We start from the raw sequence: 20,989 nt of genomic DNA, 5'->3' as shown, positions 1-20,989 counted from the left end.
TTTTAAAAGGCCTTTTCAAACGTACTCTTTTAGAAATTCTTTTTTTTTTTTTTTTTTTAATTGAGACAGGGTCTCGCTCTGTCACCCAGGCTGAAGTGCAAGGGTGCAATCATGGCTCACTGTAGCCTTGACTTACTGGGCTCAGGTGATTCTCCTGCCTCAGCTTCCCAAGTAGCTGGGACTATAGAGGTATGCATCACCATGCCCAGCTAATTTTTTTATTTTTAGTAGAGACAGGGTTTTTCCATGTTGCCCAGGTTGGTCTTCAATTCCTGGGCTCAAGCAATCCTTCTGCCTCAGCCTCTCAAAGTGCTGGGATTACACACATGAAGCACCATGCCTGGCCTAGAAATTATTCTATAGCTTATAAGGTGATGAAGATATTACAGCACCAAGTGTAAGTCAACAGAATAAAATATTTGTTCTTGGTCACTTGCTCTGTTAACCAATGAAATTAACTTGTGCCAAATGGCAAACAATTCTCTCAAAGGAATGTAGACCTAAGTGGGTGGGTAAAAAAACAGAGTGATGTGTGACTCAAGTGACTATGCTTACTAATTTTCAGACTGTCCACAATAAAAATCTAATCTCTCATTCTGAACATGTCTAATAGTTAGTTTATGGTTCCTATACCTGTCAGTTGACATAATTCAGAAAAAGGCTGCAGGGGCAGTAAAGCATAGGGTTTGAAAACATGGGCCCTCCCTAGGGTCAGAGTTTAAACTTTCAGCTCTATCCCTTACTTGTGGCATGAGTTTGGGCAAGTCACTCTAGGTCTCAGTTGCCTCATCTGTAAAATTTGGATAATAATATATCTACTTCATAGTATTGCTGGGAGGATTAAATTAGGTAATCTGTATAAAGTGTCTAATGCAGTGCCTGGCGCATGTTGAAAGCTTAAGAAATTGAGAGGAGAGTGTCTAGGAGGAGAAAGGGGCTCTCTACTTACAACTCCAGCCCCAGCTCTATCTAATTTAACTGTAGGTTCTGGAAACAAATTTGCTAATTGGCTACAGCTGCCATGGCAGGCGTGAAGATCGAGACTGTCACAGACTGTATTTTATTTGGAATATGGAACATGGAAATTAGGCTTCAATTATGTATTTTTACATTTTTTTTAAACGAATACAACAAAACTGAACTCTTAATTTTATTTCCAAAGCATGTTCTTGCTTGTGGCGGACACCATGGACTATAAAGCAATTCACAAGCCCCTGTTCCCTGTCTCCCTCTATTATTGAGGCTGGACGGCTATAAGCAATCAATTGCTGCAGCCTCCTGCAGTGATGCCCTGTCCGCCACTTCAAACTGTCCTCCTCCCACCTGCACAGGGCAAGTTCCATCTCCTCCTTCAGGTCTCAGCTTTAATACCCTGTTCTTAGATAGGCCTTCCCTGATCCACCCATTGTTAAGTGTCAAACTTGATATTTTCTGTCTCAGGGTTTTAAAGCATGAGCCTCACAGTATTTGTCATCATTTGCAAATATTCATTTAATTGTGTTTGCTTGTTGTCTGATTCCTCACCAGACTGTGACTCCAGGAAGGCAGGGAATGTGTCCATCTTGTTTACCACTGTCCCCCAGGCCTTATTAATATATCAAATGCTCAAAACACTCTGATTCTTCAATAAATGTGATGGATGAACAAATGAATGAATAAAAATAGGTTAATCTGTGTTAAGGGTATATGTTATTTCCATGGTCTAATCTACTTTGAGGGATTTTTGAGAGAATTATATTATGTATATAAAGCATCCAGCAAAAGATCTGCAACATAATAAGTATGCAATATATTATGTTCCCTTTGATTAAATCTAGACTTCTCAGCTTGGCATTCAAAGCCTGTTAAGTAGTCTCACCATGCCCATTCTTTTGTATTTCTCATTATTCAACTTAAACTCATCCAACCAGCTTAATCCTCTACCATGCTACATTACAGTTTCGAATTCTCATCTTCTTTCATGCTACTTCATTCAGTACAATACTTCCCAATGCTTACAAATCGAAGATACCTTATAATTCCTACAGGCTAAAATTTTACATTACGATATTCCACAAGACGTTTCTTATTAACTTGGCTCACAATTATCCTATGTGGTAAAAATCATACAGTACTCTCCCTGAATCTATCACTTGGTATATGTCTAGCACTCTGTCTGAATCTATCACCTTATACATAGGCTAGTCATTCTAATTTCTTTTGAAAGTCTAATTTAATTTAGGTATTAACCTTATTAGCCACTTAATTTAAATAATTATCATGGCTTCAGTTTTACAATATATAGGCTTGTGGGATAAAATTATAGATTCTATTCTTTCATATATAGTTATACATAAATGTCTAAATTTCTAGGTACCTGCATGCTCCCCAAACCCAAATATTAATTTTCAACAGTCACTTCTACAGGAGGCTTATTTTGCATGAAAATGACCAATAGGAAAAAAAAGTCCAACTCTGACAGATTTGTAAGTTAAAGTATAGTAAATTTTATTGTAGTAAAAACCTAGAATTTTCTGTAATCTGTTTCAGAAGTTATAGTAGACTAATGAAACGTAACATTGTAAATGAGATTGACATGCATTTCCTCAAAATGCTTCCTACCTCTGTCCAGAGACCCATATGGAGATTTTTCCATGAATCTTCTTTTTCCCTTGGGGCTGCTGTAAGTAGGTGAGTACTAAATGTTGCCATTTGCTTGGGAGGAAAATATTCTCCTGTGATTCAACCTGTGCTAGTAAAACAGCTTTCATGTCATCATTTGAATCCATGCACACACTATAAAAAAAGAGAAAAGGCATAGGCTGAAAACATAAAAATTCTGACCTCAGTATTTAACACATATATAGTAACTATAATTCTAAATATTTAAGTAAGATTAAAAATCAGTTCTATTTTAAGTGCTTGAAAAGTCAGTAGGTCTTCGTTTTATACCATAAGCTACTTAGTTATTCTATTATTACCTCAATTCACGAACTGAAATAGATTAGGTTCATTGGCTGGTAGTCATAATTTAGGCAATAATTTTCAGAATTCAGTTTGTAAAAATATATATATTACTACTATTTATATAGTCATCGCTCATTTAGAAATTACAATGTATTATTTGGTTCACAGAAAAATTAATATAAATGTCTAAATACCAGACTGTATTGGAGGTCTAATCTACTTTGTGGAATTACTGAAAGAATGAGGAGATAATGTACATAAGGCATCTAGTAATGTTTGTAACGTTTACAAGGTATGTATTCCTAAATAACATACTGGTTTGTTTAGATTTGAGTTTTAGACAAATAGTATCATACTATTCATACTCAATACAAATAAAAGACCTGTATCTATACCACTTAATAAATGAGATAGTATAAAAGGACAAGATAACAAGGAGAACCCAAGCTTATCAGGTAATGGCTATTAAATATATAACCCACATGGAAAACATATGTTTGTTAATAACACCTTAAGACCATTACAATCTGATAGAATATTTCCATAGAATAAGACTTCAATAAGTATTTGATCTAAAATCTAACAGAGAATTAATGTATTTTATTTTTTTTTTTTATTTTTTTTTATTTTTTGAGACAGTCTCACTCTGTCACCCAGACCGGAGCACAGTGGCATGCGATCTGGGCTCTGCCTCCCGGGTTCAAGCAATTCTCCTGCTTCAGCCTCCCGAGCAGCTGGGACTACAGGCATGCACCATCATGCCTGGCTAATTTTTGCGGTTTTTGTTTGTTTGTTTTGTAGAGATCGGGTTTCACTATGTTGGCCAGGCTGGTCTCAAACTCCTGACCTCAGGTGATATGCCTGCCTTGGCTCCCCGAAGTGCTGGGATTACAGGTGTGACACCACACCCAGCCGAGAATTAATATATTTTAGACTTTACGGATTTTTGGATAGAATAATACACTATTACAAAAGTGGTATTAATAGCTGTTAGAATGTATATATTTTTAAATGAGACTTTTTGTTTTGCTATAATGGAATTTTATTAGCAGATTTCACATTAATGTCTCTTACATAAATTATTTAAATACATTATCTATTCATGGGAGGCTGAGGATAATCAATACCGAAAGATAAAACTGGCATTGTGGGGATCAGCCCACACTTGGATCATCAACGCTTTGGATCCCAGTGAAATTATATGAATACATCCTTCTTCTATGAGTCTTTCACCAGGATTTATGTACTCTGCACCTTCCGGTCTGTCGCTCCCTATAAGAAAAAGATGTTAAAATGATCAGTAAAATGGTTCATAACAATTGAGTAGAAAAGTGAATTTACAGGAATACAAAGCACGTTTGTTCATTTGTAGTAGGTTACCTACCCAGAATGTCTGAGCCTGATCTGTTCTAAACAACCATATTTCCAGAGTATAGATGTTAACTCCAAAAAAGCACAAGGGATGAAAAACGGTAATTCAGTACTTTAAAAGCTGTTAAATGTTTAAAAATGTATAATAACTGAGGACAATTGTGGGCATAACCAGACTGCTATGTGACAACCTATTACAATGTGTACCAAGCTTCTTTCTTCAGCTGGATTGCGTCACTATGACTTCCCTGACCCTGGTCCAGGGAGCACACATCACTGTCAATGTGTGTTATTGTCTCACACTACCAAAAATCATTCTAGAATTATCACATGGCATGATTTTTTAAATTTGAATTCATATTACAAATTTTAAGGAAAAACTCTAGTGTTTGAATATATTCATAATTTATATTCCCTGGTGAGTGGTCTTTGAATATAATTGCTAAGTGATTCAGAATCTCTAGTGTTTCTTTAAGGCAAGCTAGGGTAAATGCTTACAGGTTTGGACTATCTGGTTATTCATCTTGACTCCTCTTTCTCATCTTTCAAAACACAGCACTACCTGAAGATGTATGATGATCTACTTGTCATTATAATACTTGTGACTTTATGTAAAGCTATGTTATATCATAATACAAAATGCATGTCCAAAGTTTCAGACTTTTAAAGAACACTACTGCTTACTAGACTGCATACATATTAGTTGCTATTTTTCAACAGGTAAAACCATGACCGATGTTAAAAAAAAATACTCCCCGTAGCGATGACAATAGTTTTTAAAAAGAAGAGTTAAAGTAACTGATTATTTTGAGGCTACTGACCAAGATATAAGATGTATAGAGAACTCATATCTGACATGAAATTTTTAAAATGTTCCATACCAAATATGAACTTGTACAAATAAAACAGTAGGACAAAACCAGTGTGTACCTAGGAATTATAGAGTAGGAATATTACAAATATTTAACTTAATGCTCACAACCATCTTATAAGGTAAATATATACAGGGTGACAGAATTGAGGCACTGAGAGGTTAATTTGTCCAAAGGCATCAGTTAGAGGTAAAAGATGTGGTATCACAGCAAAATATTCTTTATCTTTCTTCAAAAATTTTTAGATATGTCTACTATTTTTAAGTGTTTATACAAAATCATCTTTCTAAAATATGTTTTCTAATATATCCTTAAAATAAAAAATTAAGAAAAAACTTTCTAATCTTTACTTTTCTCAGGTCACTATGTACATTTATTCATTTTATAAGAGACTGTTTACATTGAGATTGCCTCCATTAAAACATGAGAAGGCAATCTGCATAGCTTATAGTATAGTAGCAATGTCAAGGCTCTGGAATTAAAAACAGGTGGGTTTCAATTCCTTTCCATCACTTACCAGCTATATAATTTGGTCATGCTACTTAACTTCCTCTAAAAATACAGATAGTATGAGCACTTACTAACTTGTTAATATTAAAAATGTATATAGAAACAGCTGAGCAAAGTGACACACATACAGAAAGCACTCAATGCACATTAGATAGCATCATAATAAATATTATCACATGTAGAGCTATCAGTTCTTAGGTGGCAAAACTCAATCCACAACAGAAAATTCTAGTGAAGGCATAGTGTCCTAAAACAGAGGTTCCACTGGATGAGAAAGATTTGTGGAATGAAGAGCTAATAATAATGAATAATGAAAGATTTGTGGAATTGAGGCCTACGTCTCCATGTACATATAAAACCCTAAACATCTGTCTCATCCAGTCATTTCATTCATTCCATAGGCCTTAAGAATTATCCCACCTAATTCACTTTCCATCACCATAAACTGTTTTTCAATGAACAGTTTTTTTCTGCCCTAGTCATATGAGAAACAAGGTGCAGCATAACAGCAATTCTTCAGTTAAAGAAGGAACTGGAATGACATTTATTCTAATGTTGGAGGATGGCTGATGCATTTAAACATTCTGTGACAGGAACTAGGGGAGGGTCACTGAGGTAAGACATGGCATGAGGAGGAGAACTTGAAATAAAAGAGAGAAGGAAGTTCACAGGCTGGATGCAGTGCCTCACACCTGTAATCCCAGCACTTTGATAGGCTGAGGCGGGCGGATCACAAGGTCAGCAGATTGAGACCATCCTGGCTAACACGGTGAAACCCGTCTCTACTGAAAACACAAAAAATTAGCCGGGCGTGGTGGCACATGCCTGTAGTCCCAGCTACTTGGGAGGTTGAGGCAGGAGCACCACTTGAACCCGGGAGGCAGAGGTTGCAATGAGCCTCAAAAAACAAAAACAAAAACAAAAAGCAGGTGGCTCACACCTGCAACCCTAACACTTTGGGAGGCTGAGGCGGGCAGATCACTTGAGGTCAGGAGTTTGAGACCAGCCTGGCCAACATGGTGAAACCCTATCTTTACTAAAAATATAAAATTAGCCAGGCATGGTGGCCGGCACCTGAATCCCAGCTACTTGGGAGGCTGACGCAGTAGAATCGCTTGAACCCGGGAGAAGGAGGTTGCAGTAAGCCAAGATCGCGCCATTGCACTCCAGCCTAGGCGAAGCTCTGCCTCAAAAAAAAAGAGAAAGAAAATGAAATGCAGACTGTCTAATAGGGGCTGGGAAATAACAGAAAGAAGAGCAGCTATAGGGTTTTATCCTTTTCTAACATCAGGAGCCACCCTAATCCAGTAATGGGACCAGGAAAGAAGTTCCATAAGGAACTCTAGGGGCTGATGACCCCAGAAAAAGTTGTATATGTGGTGTTCCCTTCACCCCTATAGAAAACTAAAGTATCTGTAATGGAGATTCAAGGCTATATGACAACTCAGGCTTTGATAAGTCAGGACCTACCATCACTAAATAAGGCATTTAAGGTGAAGAACATGTTGACAGTGTTAAGAACACTACTACATTTTTACTGCTCAAGGAAAATTACAGTCTGAAAACTCTTCGTGTACAAATCAGATAATCCTGTCATCATACCTGTACCATCAAAGCTGCTATCTGGTAAAATTAATGATTTGTTTCTTTTCTTTATTTTTTTTCCTTTTTCTGCAGTACTCTCAGCTTCATGGATACACTCCACATTAAACCACAGTGAAACACTGAAGCCTTCTGATAGGTGTGGCCAGCAGTTTTGCCCCAGCAATGGCAGGTGGACTGGGGCTATGTGCCAAGATGAAAGCAGCCGATGGGGAAAACTCTCTCTATCAGCCTCTTTCTTGCTCCGTGAAACTCGTGCTCTTCTCAATAAACCCATGGCCTTACTGTTTAAAATCCCAGGATACTTGTGTGATGAAACACTGTTGCTTAGATTCGGAGTGTACAGTAAAGGGAAGGTTAGATACTGTGAAGGGCTCATAGTAGTATCACTTTCAATAATTTTCAGAATACCTAGAAGAAGAATTTTCTAGAGAAAAGGAAAAACAAATGAAACTTTCTAATCACGTAATAAAGTACATAATAATCTTGAAATTTACATTATAAATGAAAATACAAACATACCCATATATATCAGTATTCCTATTTAAATACTTTCTATCTCCCACATCTTTAAAATTTTCATAGCTGAGATAAAATATGAAACAGATTTCATTCTTTTTTTTTTAAGACAGAGTCTCGGCCGGGCGCGGTGGCTCAAGCCTGTAATCCCAGCACTTTGGGAGGCCAAGACAGGCAGATCACGAGGTCAGGAGATCGAGACCATCCTGGCTAACATGGTGAAACCCCATCTCTACTAAAAAAGATACAAAAAACTAGCCGGGCGAGGTGGCGGGCGCCTGTAGTCTCAGCTACTCGGGAGGCTGAGGCAGGAGAATGGCATAAACCCGGGAGGCAGAGCTTGCAGTGAGCTGGGATCCGGCCACTGCACTCCAGCCTGGGCGACAGAGCGAGACTCCGTCTCAAAAAAAAAGGACAGAGTCTCACTCTGTTGCCCAGGCTGGAGTGTAGTGGCGTGATCTCGGCTCACTGCAACCTCTGCCTCCCAGGTTCAGGCTATTCTCCTGCCTCAGCCTCCGGAGTAGTTGGGATTACAGCTGGGATTACCCCCACCACCCCCAGTTAATTTTTGTACTTCTAGTAGAAACAAGGTTTCATCATGTTGGCCAGGCTAGTCTCACACTCCTGACCTCAGGTGATCCACCCACCTTGGCCTCCCAAAGTGCTGGGATTACAGGCGTGAGCCACCATGCCCAGCCTTCATTCTTAAAATATGTTATCTTTTGTGGTTAATTTGTTTCATGTTTAGATTTTTTTTTTTTTTTTTTTTTTTAGACTGAGTTTAGCTCTTATTGCCCAGGCTGGAGTGCAATGGTACGATCTCAGCTCACTGCAACCTCTGCCTCCCAGGTTCAAGTGATTCTCCTGCCTCAGCCTCCTGAGTAGCTGGGATTACAGGTACATGCCACCACGCCCAGCTAATTTTTGTATTTTTCGTAGAGACGGGGTTTCATCACATTAGTCAGGCTGGTCTCGAACTCCTGACCTCAGGTGATCTGCCCGCCTCAGCCTCCCAAAATGCTGGGATTACAGGCGTGAGCCATGGTGCCCTGCCTTAGATTTTTTTTGTTAAAATTTTTTTATTTTTAATTTTTGTGGATACATAGTTGGTACATATATTTATGGGGTACCTAGATTTTTTGATACATATTTAGATTTAATAGTTATAATTTGGTTTTAAATTTTAAATTAAAAATAATACTTATATCAAGAATCATTTCTACCAACGAAAAATGTTTATTTCTAAGTAAACTATGGTTCTTCTCCCAATTATTTTTAAATCAGAGATATAGCCAGAGACATTACATATTCTCCAGATTTCTGACTTTAGAGCATGACTGTCTTCATAAAACTGAGTGTTCAATTACTTTCCAATTTATTTCACATGATTTTTTCATATCAAGTAAATTTTCTTTCATCTGTGTTTGGCAAACTGAAATAAGGTTTTAAACTTTTATTTATATTACAAGTTTTTGGTTAAACTGAAATGTAGAATTTATAGAAAATACAAGAGGAAATGCACATTTAATTAAAGGCAAGAACAATGACTAAGGGGAGAGAAGGAAAAAAATAAAAAAGATTAACCTAGTACAATGTTCTAGTCATGCTTAAAATAATACCTGATGTTGATTATGATAATGACAAATATACTCAGAAGAAGTAATAAAAAAGCATTCCACAAATATAGCAGCCAGTTTTCAATGATCTACACTAGTGGTTTTTAACCCATGTTCCACAGAGCTCCCTTAGGAACCTTGGGACTGGAGCAGGGTGATAAAGTGGGCAGGGCTCTGGAACATCCAAATCCCACTATGAAACAGCTCCAAAGTTTTCTCTCTTATTTGCTTATGCTTCTAGTCAAGGTTTCATTATAAAAATGGGTTTCCTAGCAAATAATAGTTTAAAAGACACTAAGCCACACCAATGGAAAGGGGAAGTGTAGACAATAACTGAAGAGTATAGTGGATAATAACCTTTTGAGAAGGATAATCCCTAAGATGGTTATAACTATTTACAATTAAGTTCTCTTTAGTAATTAAAATTATTCAGCTTTTCTGAAGCACAAAAATTGGGGATGGGGTGGGTAAAGAAAAGATAATCTCAGTGATATGTCTGGTTAATCAAAATTAAAGTGAAATGGTTAAAATATATGCAAGTAATTGAGCATTTCACACATAATAACATGAAATTGACTATACCAATTGTCACATCAAAAGAGCTTAGTAACATTTCTAAATAATTAAAAATACATTCTATTAAAAATTATAAGTGAAAGAATTTATCAGTGAAAAATGTAAAAATTATAGCATATTTACTGTGCAAGGAGATTTCTCCAGAAATATTCTCAAAAGAAGAGTTAGCTCTTCTGAACATGTTCTTGAACTCATCAAAGATACCAAAAGATCCACCAATACTTTCTGGCATGCTAAATTAAAGAAAGAGGAAAAAAATTAAGGCTAGTACACAATTAGAGGAACAAATGAGCAATTTCACCAAAAGAGCTAAAATACTATTGTCACTTTTTGAATGGATTATAAAAAATCTAGTATAGCAATCACAAAATTTGCTGAAGAAATAGCCATATAACTAAATGTAAATCAACCAACCAACCGTCAAAAACAACAAAAACCACTTTTCTTTTTAATATTATTATTTTTTTTTAGACAGAGTCTCATTCTATCACCCAGGCTGGAGTGCAATGGCATGATCTCAGCTCACTGCAACCTCCACCTCCCAGGTACAAGTGATTCTCCTGCCTCAGCCTCTCGAGGAGCTGGGACTACAGGCACGTGTTACCACGCCCAGCTGATTTTTGTATCTTTAGTAGAGACGGGGTTTTGCCATGTTGGCCACGCTGGTCTCAAACTCCTGACCTCAGGTGATCCATCCGCCTCAGCCTCCCAAAGTGCTGGGATTACAGGCGTGAGCCACCGTGCCCGGCTGGCATGAGCTCACTTTTCTTAAAGATTAATTAGCTACAAGTAAACTAAGGGCATTCTGTAAAGAAGCATAAATCAATATAATATTTGTTAAGCTAATACTTCTATATCATAAAATAGTCTGCTAACTGCTAATCTTGAAAACGTTTAAATTATATCTATCACTTTTTAAGTACAAAATTAGATGACAAGCAGTGGAAATATTAAAGATGCTTTAAATACTTAAATATTACCAACTATTTAGTTTGAACATTTTCTTTATTCCATCATAGGTTTAGCATAAAACATAAATGATGATACACAAATTCACAGAATTCTTTAGAGCAAAATAATAACTAATATTTGTAGAGCAAACTATAGTGTTCAAAGTATTTTTACATGCTTTATTTCAGCTGATCCTCACCAAAAACAAAAAACCCTACAAAATAAATATTATCTCCACTTTGACCTGAAAGAAATAATCTTGATTTAAAACCTGAGATAAGTTGTAAAAGATTGGTAGTTTTGGAAGACCTAGAGGTTAGAGAATAGAAGCTGTATTTAAGCAACATATTTTGCAGAAGCAATGAGCTGACACAGTAGCAAAATAGTACATACATCTGGAGAGACTACTTGCAATGAGACCATAAAATAGCATGGACTTTGTCCTGTACATAACATGAATCCATTAAAGGTTTTTAAGTAGGAAAATAATATGATCAAAGTGTGTGTGCTTAGTTTGTTTTTTTTTTTTTCCAGTTCAAAACTAACAGATTCCAGTTAAAAATGGGGGAATGGATATATACACTTGCTTCTGTGTACTACTGAAAACTCACAGCATTAGAGTACAGAATTATAAGAAGGAAGAAACCCATTAACAGCAAAAATATGTGGGGGCAGTGGGCACTGGGGCACATCTAGTGGAAGATTTAAAGATATTTCTTGAAGATGGAAAAGCAGATGGATAAAAGACAAAGCTGCAACCTAGAATTCCTTTGAATTAAAAAGAGGTTCAGAGCAGTAGGAAGCCGAGCTGTCCATCTAAGGTCTGGAGAGAAAGTGAGAGTGCAGCTGACAATACAGGGATTAATGAAAGGTCTGTCTGTGAATATCCACCTCTCTCCTGTTTCTCAGTACAGAGCACAGATAGTTCAGTATTCACTTTTAGGTCCCAAACCTCATAACTCTTCTCTAAAGAAATGAAATGGATTACCAGGCAAAAGCTCAGGTGTATATAGGCTTTTAGCATCATGGCTACCGAGTGTAACTGTCCAGTCTGCAGACTGAACAAACTGCCTAACCAGAGGGAAAAGCAGAGACTAAAATAAAGCATGAATGCTGTATGCCAAGCCATGTATCCTAGTTTTGGGCTGTGATGCCTGGATCAAGAAAGGGATGCCTTTTTTCTCAGCACAAAGGTACTATAAGCCAGCCAAGCCCTATATGTGAAAGACGCATTTTTCTAAGGTATGCAAACTGCCATGCAGGGTAATAGTATCCCTAATGGTCCCCTAAAGTAAAGCTCTCTTCATTACAGTGTTTGGGAAGCCCCTAATCATCCAATGGCACATTCACACTGAGGTCAACATACTACCCACTCAGGAAAGAGGCCAAAATAGAAAATAAATTCACTTTCACAGTATTAGAGGAAATCTCCAACAGTTTTACTAAATACAAATAGGCTAAAAAGGCTCATAAAAATATTAGAGAATTAGCAACCTAAAGCAGTAAAAACAATACTTAAAAAACAAGAAACAGACAAAACTGACCCCAGAGGAAAATGAGATAATTTGGGGACAGAAGAAACTTTAAGATGTTTGTTACTATAATCAAATATATACAAGGAGATATTATATCCTTATATGAAAAAGAAATAACCAGAAAACAATCAAACAAAAAAGAGTTCTTAAATATTAAAATTACCAAAATGAAAAGTTAAATAAAAGGTTGGGATTGAAAAAATGTCTCAAGATGTAGCATAAAAACAGTGACACAGTCAATACAACAGGAAAGATAATCTTATCTTTGCAAGATCAATTGGGAAGGCTCAAGATTACAATTAGAATACAAGAAGAAAAAGAGGAGGGAATATGGAGAGGAGAAAATTATTTTTTAAAATAATAAATCTTCATGATCCTGTATTAGATCTAAGATATGACACTAAAAGCAAAGCAATGAAAGTCAAAATAGACAAATAGGACTTCATAAAAATCTTTTAAAACGTGCTATCAAAGTAAACCATCAAGAAAGTGAAGAGACAGCACAAATAATGGGAGAAAATATTTGCAAACCACATATCTGATGAGGACTTTCCATCTAGAATACATAAAAAACTCTTACTATTCAATAATCAAAACACAAATCACCAGTATAAAAATGGCTGAAGGATTTGGATAGACATTTCTCTGAAGAAATCCAAAGAAAATATGCAAATAGCTAATAAGCACACTGCTGTGGTGTAAATATCTGTCCACTCCAAAACTCAAGTTGAAATTTGGTTTTCCATTGTGGTAGTGTTAAGAGATGGGATATTTAGGAGGTGACTGGGTCATGAGGAGTCTGCCCTCATGGGTGGGATTTATGCCCTTATGAAAGGGAGAGTTCAGCCCCCTTTTGCCTCTCTTCCTTTCTGCCTTTTGCCATGTGAGGATGCAGCAAGAAGACCCTTGCCAGACACTGGCACTTTGATCTTGGACTTTCAGTCTCTAGAACTATGAGAAAATAAATTTCTGTTCATTATAAATCACTCAGTCTGTGGTATTCCCTTACAGTAGCACAAAAGGGACTAAGGCACACACAAAGATATACTTAATACATTAGCCTTCAGGGGAATACAAATCAAAACCACAGCGAGATACCACTTCATATCCACTAGGATAGATATAATTAAAAAGGCATATAACAACAAGTGTTGGCAAGAATGTGAAGAAATTAGAACCCTTATACACTGATGGTAAGAATGTAAAATGGTATAGCCATTTTGGGCAATAGTCTGTCAATTTCTCAAATGATTAAACACAGAGTTACCATATGACCCAAAAGAAATGACTCAAGAGAAATGAAAACATATGTTCACACAAGAAAACTGTACATGAGTGTTCATAGCAGCATTATTCATAGTAGCAAAAAAGTAGGACAACCCAAATGTCCATCAACTGAAGAACGGAAAAATCAAATGCAGTATACCCACACAGTGGAATGTTATTTCAGCCAAAAAAAAGAAGCAGAGAAGGGGAAAAGTAACTTTATAGTGGAGAGACCTGACAAACACTACTTAATGCAAGTGATCAGGGTCAACATCAGCAATTATAAATCATGTTGACAATATGTACCCTTGATATGATTTAATGACAATGGCACTTGGCTTCTATGATCTTCCTCTCAAAAGCCCATACCCCTAGTGTAATCATGACTTTTGACCAAGGTGCCAAAACTTTCATTCAATGGGGGAGGGACAGCCTCTTCAACAAATGGTGCTGAGAAAATTGGATATTCACATGCAAAAAAATAATAATGAAGTTGGGTCCTTACCTAACCCCGTATACAAAATTTAACTCAAAATGAATTCAGGACCTACATGTAAAACTATATATCTCTCAGAATAAAACTTACAGGGAACACTCCATAATATTGGATTTGTCAATGATTTCTTAGATATGACACCAAAGGTACAGCCAACTAAATAAAAAAATAGATAAATTGGACTTCAAAATGAAAAACTTTTGTGCATCAAAGGATACTATCAACAGAGTAAAAAGACAACCCACAGAATAGGAGAAAATATTAACATATCACATATCTGATAAGGAATCAATATCCAGAATATATAGAGAACTCTTAAACCTCAACAACAAAAAAAGAAACAGCCCAATTCGAACATAAGCAGAGGGCTTGAATAGACATTTCTTCAAACAAGATATACAAATGGCCAATAAGTACATGAAAAGAGGTTCAACATCACTAATCATTAGGGAAATACAAATCAAAATCACAAGATAGCACAATGAGAAAAATGCCAAACAAATTCTAATACAGGGACATTCTTCAAAATACCTGACCAGTGCCCCTCAAAACTATCAAGGCCAACAAAAACAAGGAAAGTCTGAGAAACTGTTACAGTCAAGAGGTACCTAAGAAGACATGACAACTAACTATTATGTAGTATTATCCTGGATAAAATCTTTGAACAGAAAAACGACATTATGTAAAAATTTAAGAAATCTGAATTATGGACTTTAGTCAATAATAACATATCAATATAAGTTCATTAATTATAATACATATATCACAAAAAGTTAGATGTTAATAATAAGGCAAACTGGCAGGGAAGGGTGTAATGAGGGAACTCTATAATTGCTGTTCAATTTCTCTGTAAATCTAAAGGTGTTCTAAAAAATAGTCTATTAATAAAAACTGAAGAAGAATTGCTTAACCTGGGAGGCAGAGGTTGCAGTGAATTGAGATCGCACCACTGCACTCCAGCCTGGGCGACAAGAGCAAAACTCTGTCTACAAGAAAAAAATAAAAAACAAAAAAAACTGAAAAAAACGAAGCCATACAAAGTAAGAAATTTAAAACATGATTAGAGAACTAAAGTGCTGAAACATGCTACCACATGAATGAAGGTTGAAAGCATCATGCTATGTGAAAGAAACCAGTCACAAAAGACCACATATTCCATGTATATGGAAAAACATCCAGAAGAGAAAGTAGATGAGTAATTGCAGAAGAATCCGTGTAGGGGAGGGTTAAGAGGCAATAGGCAATGACTGCTTAAGGGTACAGGGTTTCTTTTGGAGGTGATGAAAATGTTCTAAAATTAATTGTGGTGATGGTTGCACAGCTCTGTAAATAAACTGCCTACTACAAAACACTGAACTCTACACTTTAAATAGGTGAAAGTTATGGTATGGGAATTCTATCCCAATAAAGCTGTTATTAAATAATGGAACATAATTTCTCAGAGTTAAAATGGAAACACATATTCAGAACATAAGGGTTCACTAAGTGCCTAGGGTAATAAATAAAAATACACCCATATACTAAATAAGTAAATGAATGAGAAGAGAAAGCTTTTCCTTACAGTACAATCTCAGTGAATAAATGCAGAAGGAATGATGGAAATAGAAAATCACTATTTGGCAGATACCACAGAATTAACTGTCTCAGTCAAGAATCATCATACTTTCATATTTTTCCATAATACTAAAATTAGTGGATAAAAGAATGAGAAAAAGTATATTTACATAGTCTCAAGTTATCTTCCCACAAGATACTTATTAATTATAAAGGGATAATAGTAACTTTACAATAGAGAAACGGCAAACACCTCCTTAACCACATGATCAAAGTTAACATCACCAGTAGTAAGATCCAGATATCATAAATCCTTTTGATTTGATGCACTCAGAAGGACCCAATATCACTTCTGAGTATTCCTGCCAAAAATGTATAACCTGAATTTAATCATGAGAAAACATCACACAAACCAAAATTAACGTCTCGTGTAGGCTAGCCTTAAATTCTCCAATTAAAATGTAGATTTCTTGTGATTAGCAATCATATTATACATTCATTATGACTTCCTCAAATGTCTGAGGAAGTACCAAGTACAGAGTAATCAATATCAGATATGGCAACAACATGGCGTTAGACTGGGTTACAGTCCCCACAATGCCACTTCTATGTATATGACCCGGAACAACTCAACCCCTTGGAATCTAGATTTTCCTCTCTATGAACATTCTTGCACTCTGTCTATTTCATTGTGTGGATCTGAGGAACAAATGGGATAATGCATATAAAGACGCTTTTTTGAAATCACAGAGCACTATGCCAATAGAAGACTTTTTTTTTTGAGACAGGGTCTTGCTCTGTCACCCAGACTGGAGTGCAGTGGCACGATCATGGCTCACTGCAGCCTTGGCCTCCTGGGCCTAAGTGATCCTCCCACCTCAGCCTCCCGAGTAGCTAGGACCACAGGCACGCGCCACCACACCTGGCTGATTTTTATAGATGGGGTCTCTCTATATTGCCCAGGCTGGTCTTGAACTCCCAGGCTCAAGTGATCCGCCTACCACCTCAGCCTCCCAAAGTGCTGAGATCACAGGCCCGAGCCACCACATCCAGCCAGAAGCCATTATTATCAACTTTTTACATAAAATAATTTCAGAGCTATTGTTTAAAGCAAACAGTTTCAACTTACCTTGAAAATCAGAATCGGCCTGTGTTAAAATACTCAAGAACCCTCCTAAAAGATTTTTCACAGTTCCCTGAAGATTACAAAAAAAAATACAAAATTAAATTACTTACCTCACAGAAGCATGAAACAACTGTAATGTCATAATAAATTATATGATAGGGTATCTACTATATATGTATATATGTATTTTAAAATGACTAAAAAGACTACTATGTGTAGGATTATACTAATTTTCATTTTCTTTTTATACCGTTTTTAAATTTTCTGATTTTTCAAAACAGTGAGCATATATTCAAATTAAATGCATTTAAAAAAATATTACCCATTCTCGGAAATAGATGAGATTTTACTACTGGCTAGCAAAGGACATTAATTTTTTATGCTACTTTAAAAAAACTATGGAATTAGAAGATTTTGGAATACCACTTGTAGGTAAAAACACACCTGAGGTACCAGAAAAGATAAGTAATCATCTCAAATAATTTTCAGAAAAGTTGGGTTATACATAAGGAGATATTATTGGGTGATGGGTCTGATAAATATTGATCATATTTAACTAAATGAATCTTTTACCTGTTGCATGAGCAGAAAAATATTCTTTTCTTTCTGCCTAATAATTCTCAAAAAACTCTCAAATACATGGGCAAGCACATCAAGCTTGGCTTTACTAGCAGAAAGCAAATTTAATTCCAGCATACAAATCTCAGGATATATTATTTCCCCTTGAGTGAGGTTTTCGAGTAAGTCATTTGGACTGCTTGATGCACTGAATCCTTCTGTTTCAGACTTTAAGTCTACCCCTGAAAAGAGAAAAACAAAAGATTATTTTTATTCCCTAAACACTAAATATTTCAAACTTTATTAATCATTTAGAAGATCTAGTGGCAAAAGTACTATTCAGAGGATGCTTACAAAACCTTTTCCAATCTTTTCCTACAACACAACTTATGACGATGATATGGGTATTCTGAAGATTAGTAAGTTGCCTTAAAAGCAATTTTCATCTTCAGTAGAACTACAAATTTTACAAATAAACAAGAATTTTTACAGACATATGATACAGATTTAACACATCCCATGGACACAACTTAAAAAAAAAAAAAAACTATTCAAACTTTCTGACCCCCCAAATACCTAAATCATAGAGCAGTTCAATTTGCCTACCCAAATCTTTGTGAAAATAGCAGGCTTGGCTATTGGTTGGATGAATTATCGATTTTGCCGACTTCATAACTGAGAAACAATCCTGTTTTATTGAATATTGCATTTTGGAAAAATTGACTTATAAGATCTTTTAAGACTGCTGTGCTCTTAATAAAACGTTGATATAGTTAAGAAATTTATAAATTTTACCAACCAGTTACGATTACAATATCACCCAGGTTATCTATTTCTATTTTATTATCTATTTCTAGTATTTATTGTCTTTCACACTAGAATATACATGAAACTGGGGAAGTTGTCCTTCACTCCATGTTCTTAGGCACTCAGACGATGTTTGTGATAACAAACTATATCACTTTGTTGCATGTATGAATGCCAGACTGTTGGGAAGATCAATAAAATGATAATGCAACACACTTGTTAAACTGTAAGGCAATACAAAATTCTAAAGTGGTATTATTATGAACCATTTTGCTATTCAATGATCTGGCTTGCAGATCTAATCACAAGCACTTCAATTATATTTTACCATCATCCTGGGTTTTGCCATCTTCAGGATTGCTTTCACTATCTGCTTCATAACCTTCTTCTTCAACTAAAAGCTTAAAACTACAACACTGAGAATCCTCAGCTTCTTCTGAAAAATCACCAGGCTGGGATGACAATTCTTCTGCAGATTGATGACTCTATAAATCAGTGTAATTCAAAGGTAAAAGTTATAATATTTGCTTGTTTTTAGTTATAGAATACTTATTCAAAAGTCATGTTAAGGACAGTTTCTATATTTTCTTAAAGAAAAAAACTTAGTAATATGAATCATCATAAATTATGAAATTCACTCAGCAAAATTTCCCAGATGCTTTCAGACAACTTAATACCTCAAAAAAGGGGGTTTCTAACAAAGTAAGTTATAGGTCATTTATTTATTATTTATTAATAAATAAATATATGTAAGAAAGTTCATTCTAGTTATACAATAGGAAATGACTAAAAACCACAATGTGGTGAAATTTTACCTCATACGATTTAATACTAATATATATTATTTGTGCACATTTGTTAATAATAAAGATTTTTTCATAAGGATTTTTATAAATGCCTCATAAATTAGGTACTAGAGCAGACAAGACATTTTTTTCAAAGGGATTAATTAAAATATCTCGGAATGCAACTGTCTACATAACAAGCATCTCAGAAATCAAGAGTTCCAGTATTAACTTCCTGTGTAAGAAAGAAATTTTCCTTTTCTTATAAAAATGTCACTAATACCTTCATTTCAGAAAACATTTTCACCTAAAGAAACTCAGAATACTTCATCATTGTAACAAAAATAAAAGGTAGAATAAAGTAGGTATTTTAACATTTTACAGTTAATCAATTCAGTAATATGATGAACATATTAATAGCTATTTCAGCATGTTTTTAACTTATGCCAAATAGTAACATACAATGTTATTTCAAAACCTTATAAAACATCATATACATGGCTAGATCAAGGAATTAAAAGAGAAGTTATATAAAAAATAAAGGACAGATGGCAATTAAAGGTAAAATAAACATAAAATGAGAGGGAAATGAGCTAATTATGCACCATATAATTTTAGGAAAGAAAAATAAAATAGTTGTTTTAGGAAAAAACATTAAACAACTAAAACATTGTGATTGCTATTTTCTATGTAAATATTAGTCATTTTTATGTTGAACGATTTAAAATTAATGTGAGTAGAGAGTTCTGGAAATATTAGCTGTACCACCAAAGAACTAGATAGGATAGGTAAATCATCACCATCCCTGAATTAGCATTTAATAAACTATCAAGTATATGTAAAATACACCAAATCAAGTAATATATTTGTCTTAACTGGAAGCAATTCTCAGTAAATTTCCAGATTAGATAAGGAAAAGCATATCATATTGCTCTCCTGTTATGTATAAGACAGGGCAATGACAAAATACTGTTCATCCCATCATATATCCATCAGGTGGAGATAAGATCCACTGAACTCATCTGACCAAGTCCTAGTCCATATGCTCTAATGACATTCATCAGCATCCTAGTCTCATCCCAACTTCCACCTCTGCTGGTCATACCCAAAGAACACAACTATATGTTGTTATTCATACCTTCTCAGTCACAGCATCACTATGTTCAAAATCTGCTGAATAATTCCCGAGGGCAACTCGAAGCAGGGCATCAAATAAAGGCTTTGCTAGTTGTGTTTCAATCACCTTTGACTGGGAAAGATGGTCCTTCATTTCAAATAATATATTTTCCACAGACAAGTTCTAAGGTAAAATAAAAGAGACTAAGAATATTAATAACCATTTAAAAAACTAAATGATGAAAAAATAAATATTTACCTAACTATAAAGCTAATCCATTTACTTGCAGTTGATATGAAAGTAAAATGACTATATAAATATCTAGCTCTATACAAACATCCTGTTAAAATTAATAACATTTTTATTGATAAAATACTTAGTTCATCTTATTTGGTTTTCATTGCAGCATGGTAAAGAATGGCAAGAAATGAAGCTAAGCAAAGAAGTCAAAGCAAGACTGAAGAGATTTGTGCGCTGTGTTAAAGCATGTGAATTTCAATTGTGGAAATTCAGTGTGGAAGCATCAGGACTTTTTAGAGATAAGGCAACATGGAGGCTGGAACTGAAGTAGGAAGAGCCTGTTGGCTGGCTGAACAGTTAGGGGTAAGTTAGTGAGGACAGAAGAGGTCTGCCATATTCCCAGTCCCTGGATTCCTTTTTTTTTTTTTTTTTTTTTGAGACGGAGTCTCACTCTGTCGCCCAGGCTGGAGTGCAGTGGCGCGATCTCGGCTCACTGCCAGCTCCGCCTCCCGGGTTTACGCCATTCTCCTGCCTCAGCCTCC

General features: G+C 35.6%; 1 protein-coding gene across 6 annotated transcripts in view; it reads right to left on the bottom strand.

Annotated features, from left to right (window-relative positions):
• LYST (lysosomal trafficking regulator) overlaps positions 1 to 20,989 on the bottom strand; it is a 223,564-nt gene that overhangs the window by 120,609 nt on the left and 81,966 nt on the right. For all 6 annotated transcript variants that reach the window (XM_033198012.1, XM_033198015.1, XM_033198016.1 and 3 more), the window contains 8 exons: positions 20,229 to 20,390; positions 18,634 to 18,790; positions 17,514 to 17,740; positions 16,944 to 17,010; positions 10,136 to 10,245; positions 7,302 to 7,728; positions 4,074 to 4,218; positions 2,602 to 2,775 (listed from right to left, as the gene is read on the bottom strand). In XM_033198012.1, the coding sequence (XP_033053903.1) occupies positions 2,602 to 2,775; positions 4,074 to 4,218; positions 7,302 to 7,728; positions 10,136 to 10,245; positions 16,944 to 17,010; positions 17,514 to 17,740; positions 18,634 to 18,790; positions 20,229 to 20,390 (1,469 nt within the window). The remainder of the gene's footprint in view (positions 1 to 2,601; positions 2,776 to 4,073; positions 4,219 to 7,301; positions 7,729 to 10,135; positions 10,246 to 16,943; positions 17,011 to 17,513; positions 17,741 to 18,633; positions 18,791 to 20,228; positions 20,391 to 20,989) is intronic.

This window comes from Trachypithecus francoisi, unplaced genomic scaffold (genome assembly GCF_009764315.1).
Source record: "Trachypithecus francoisi isolate TF-2019V2 unplaced genomic scaffold, Tfra_2.0 Lachesis_group5, whole genome shotgun sequence".
In the NCBI taxonomy this organism is placed as follows: domain Eukaryota; kingdom Metazoa; phylum Chordata; class Mammalia; order Primates; family Cercopithecidae; genus Trachypithecus; species Trachypithecus francoisi.
The sequence above is the reverse complement of the archived record's forward strand: the minus strand, read 5'-3'. Positions and strand labels throughout refer to the sequence as shown.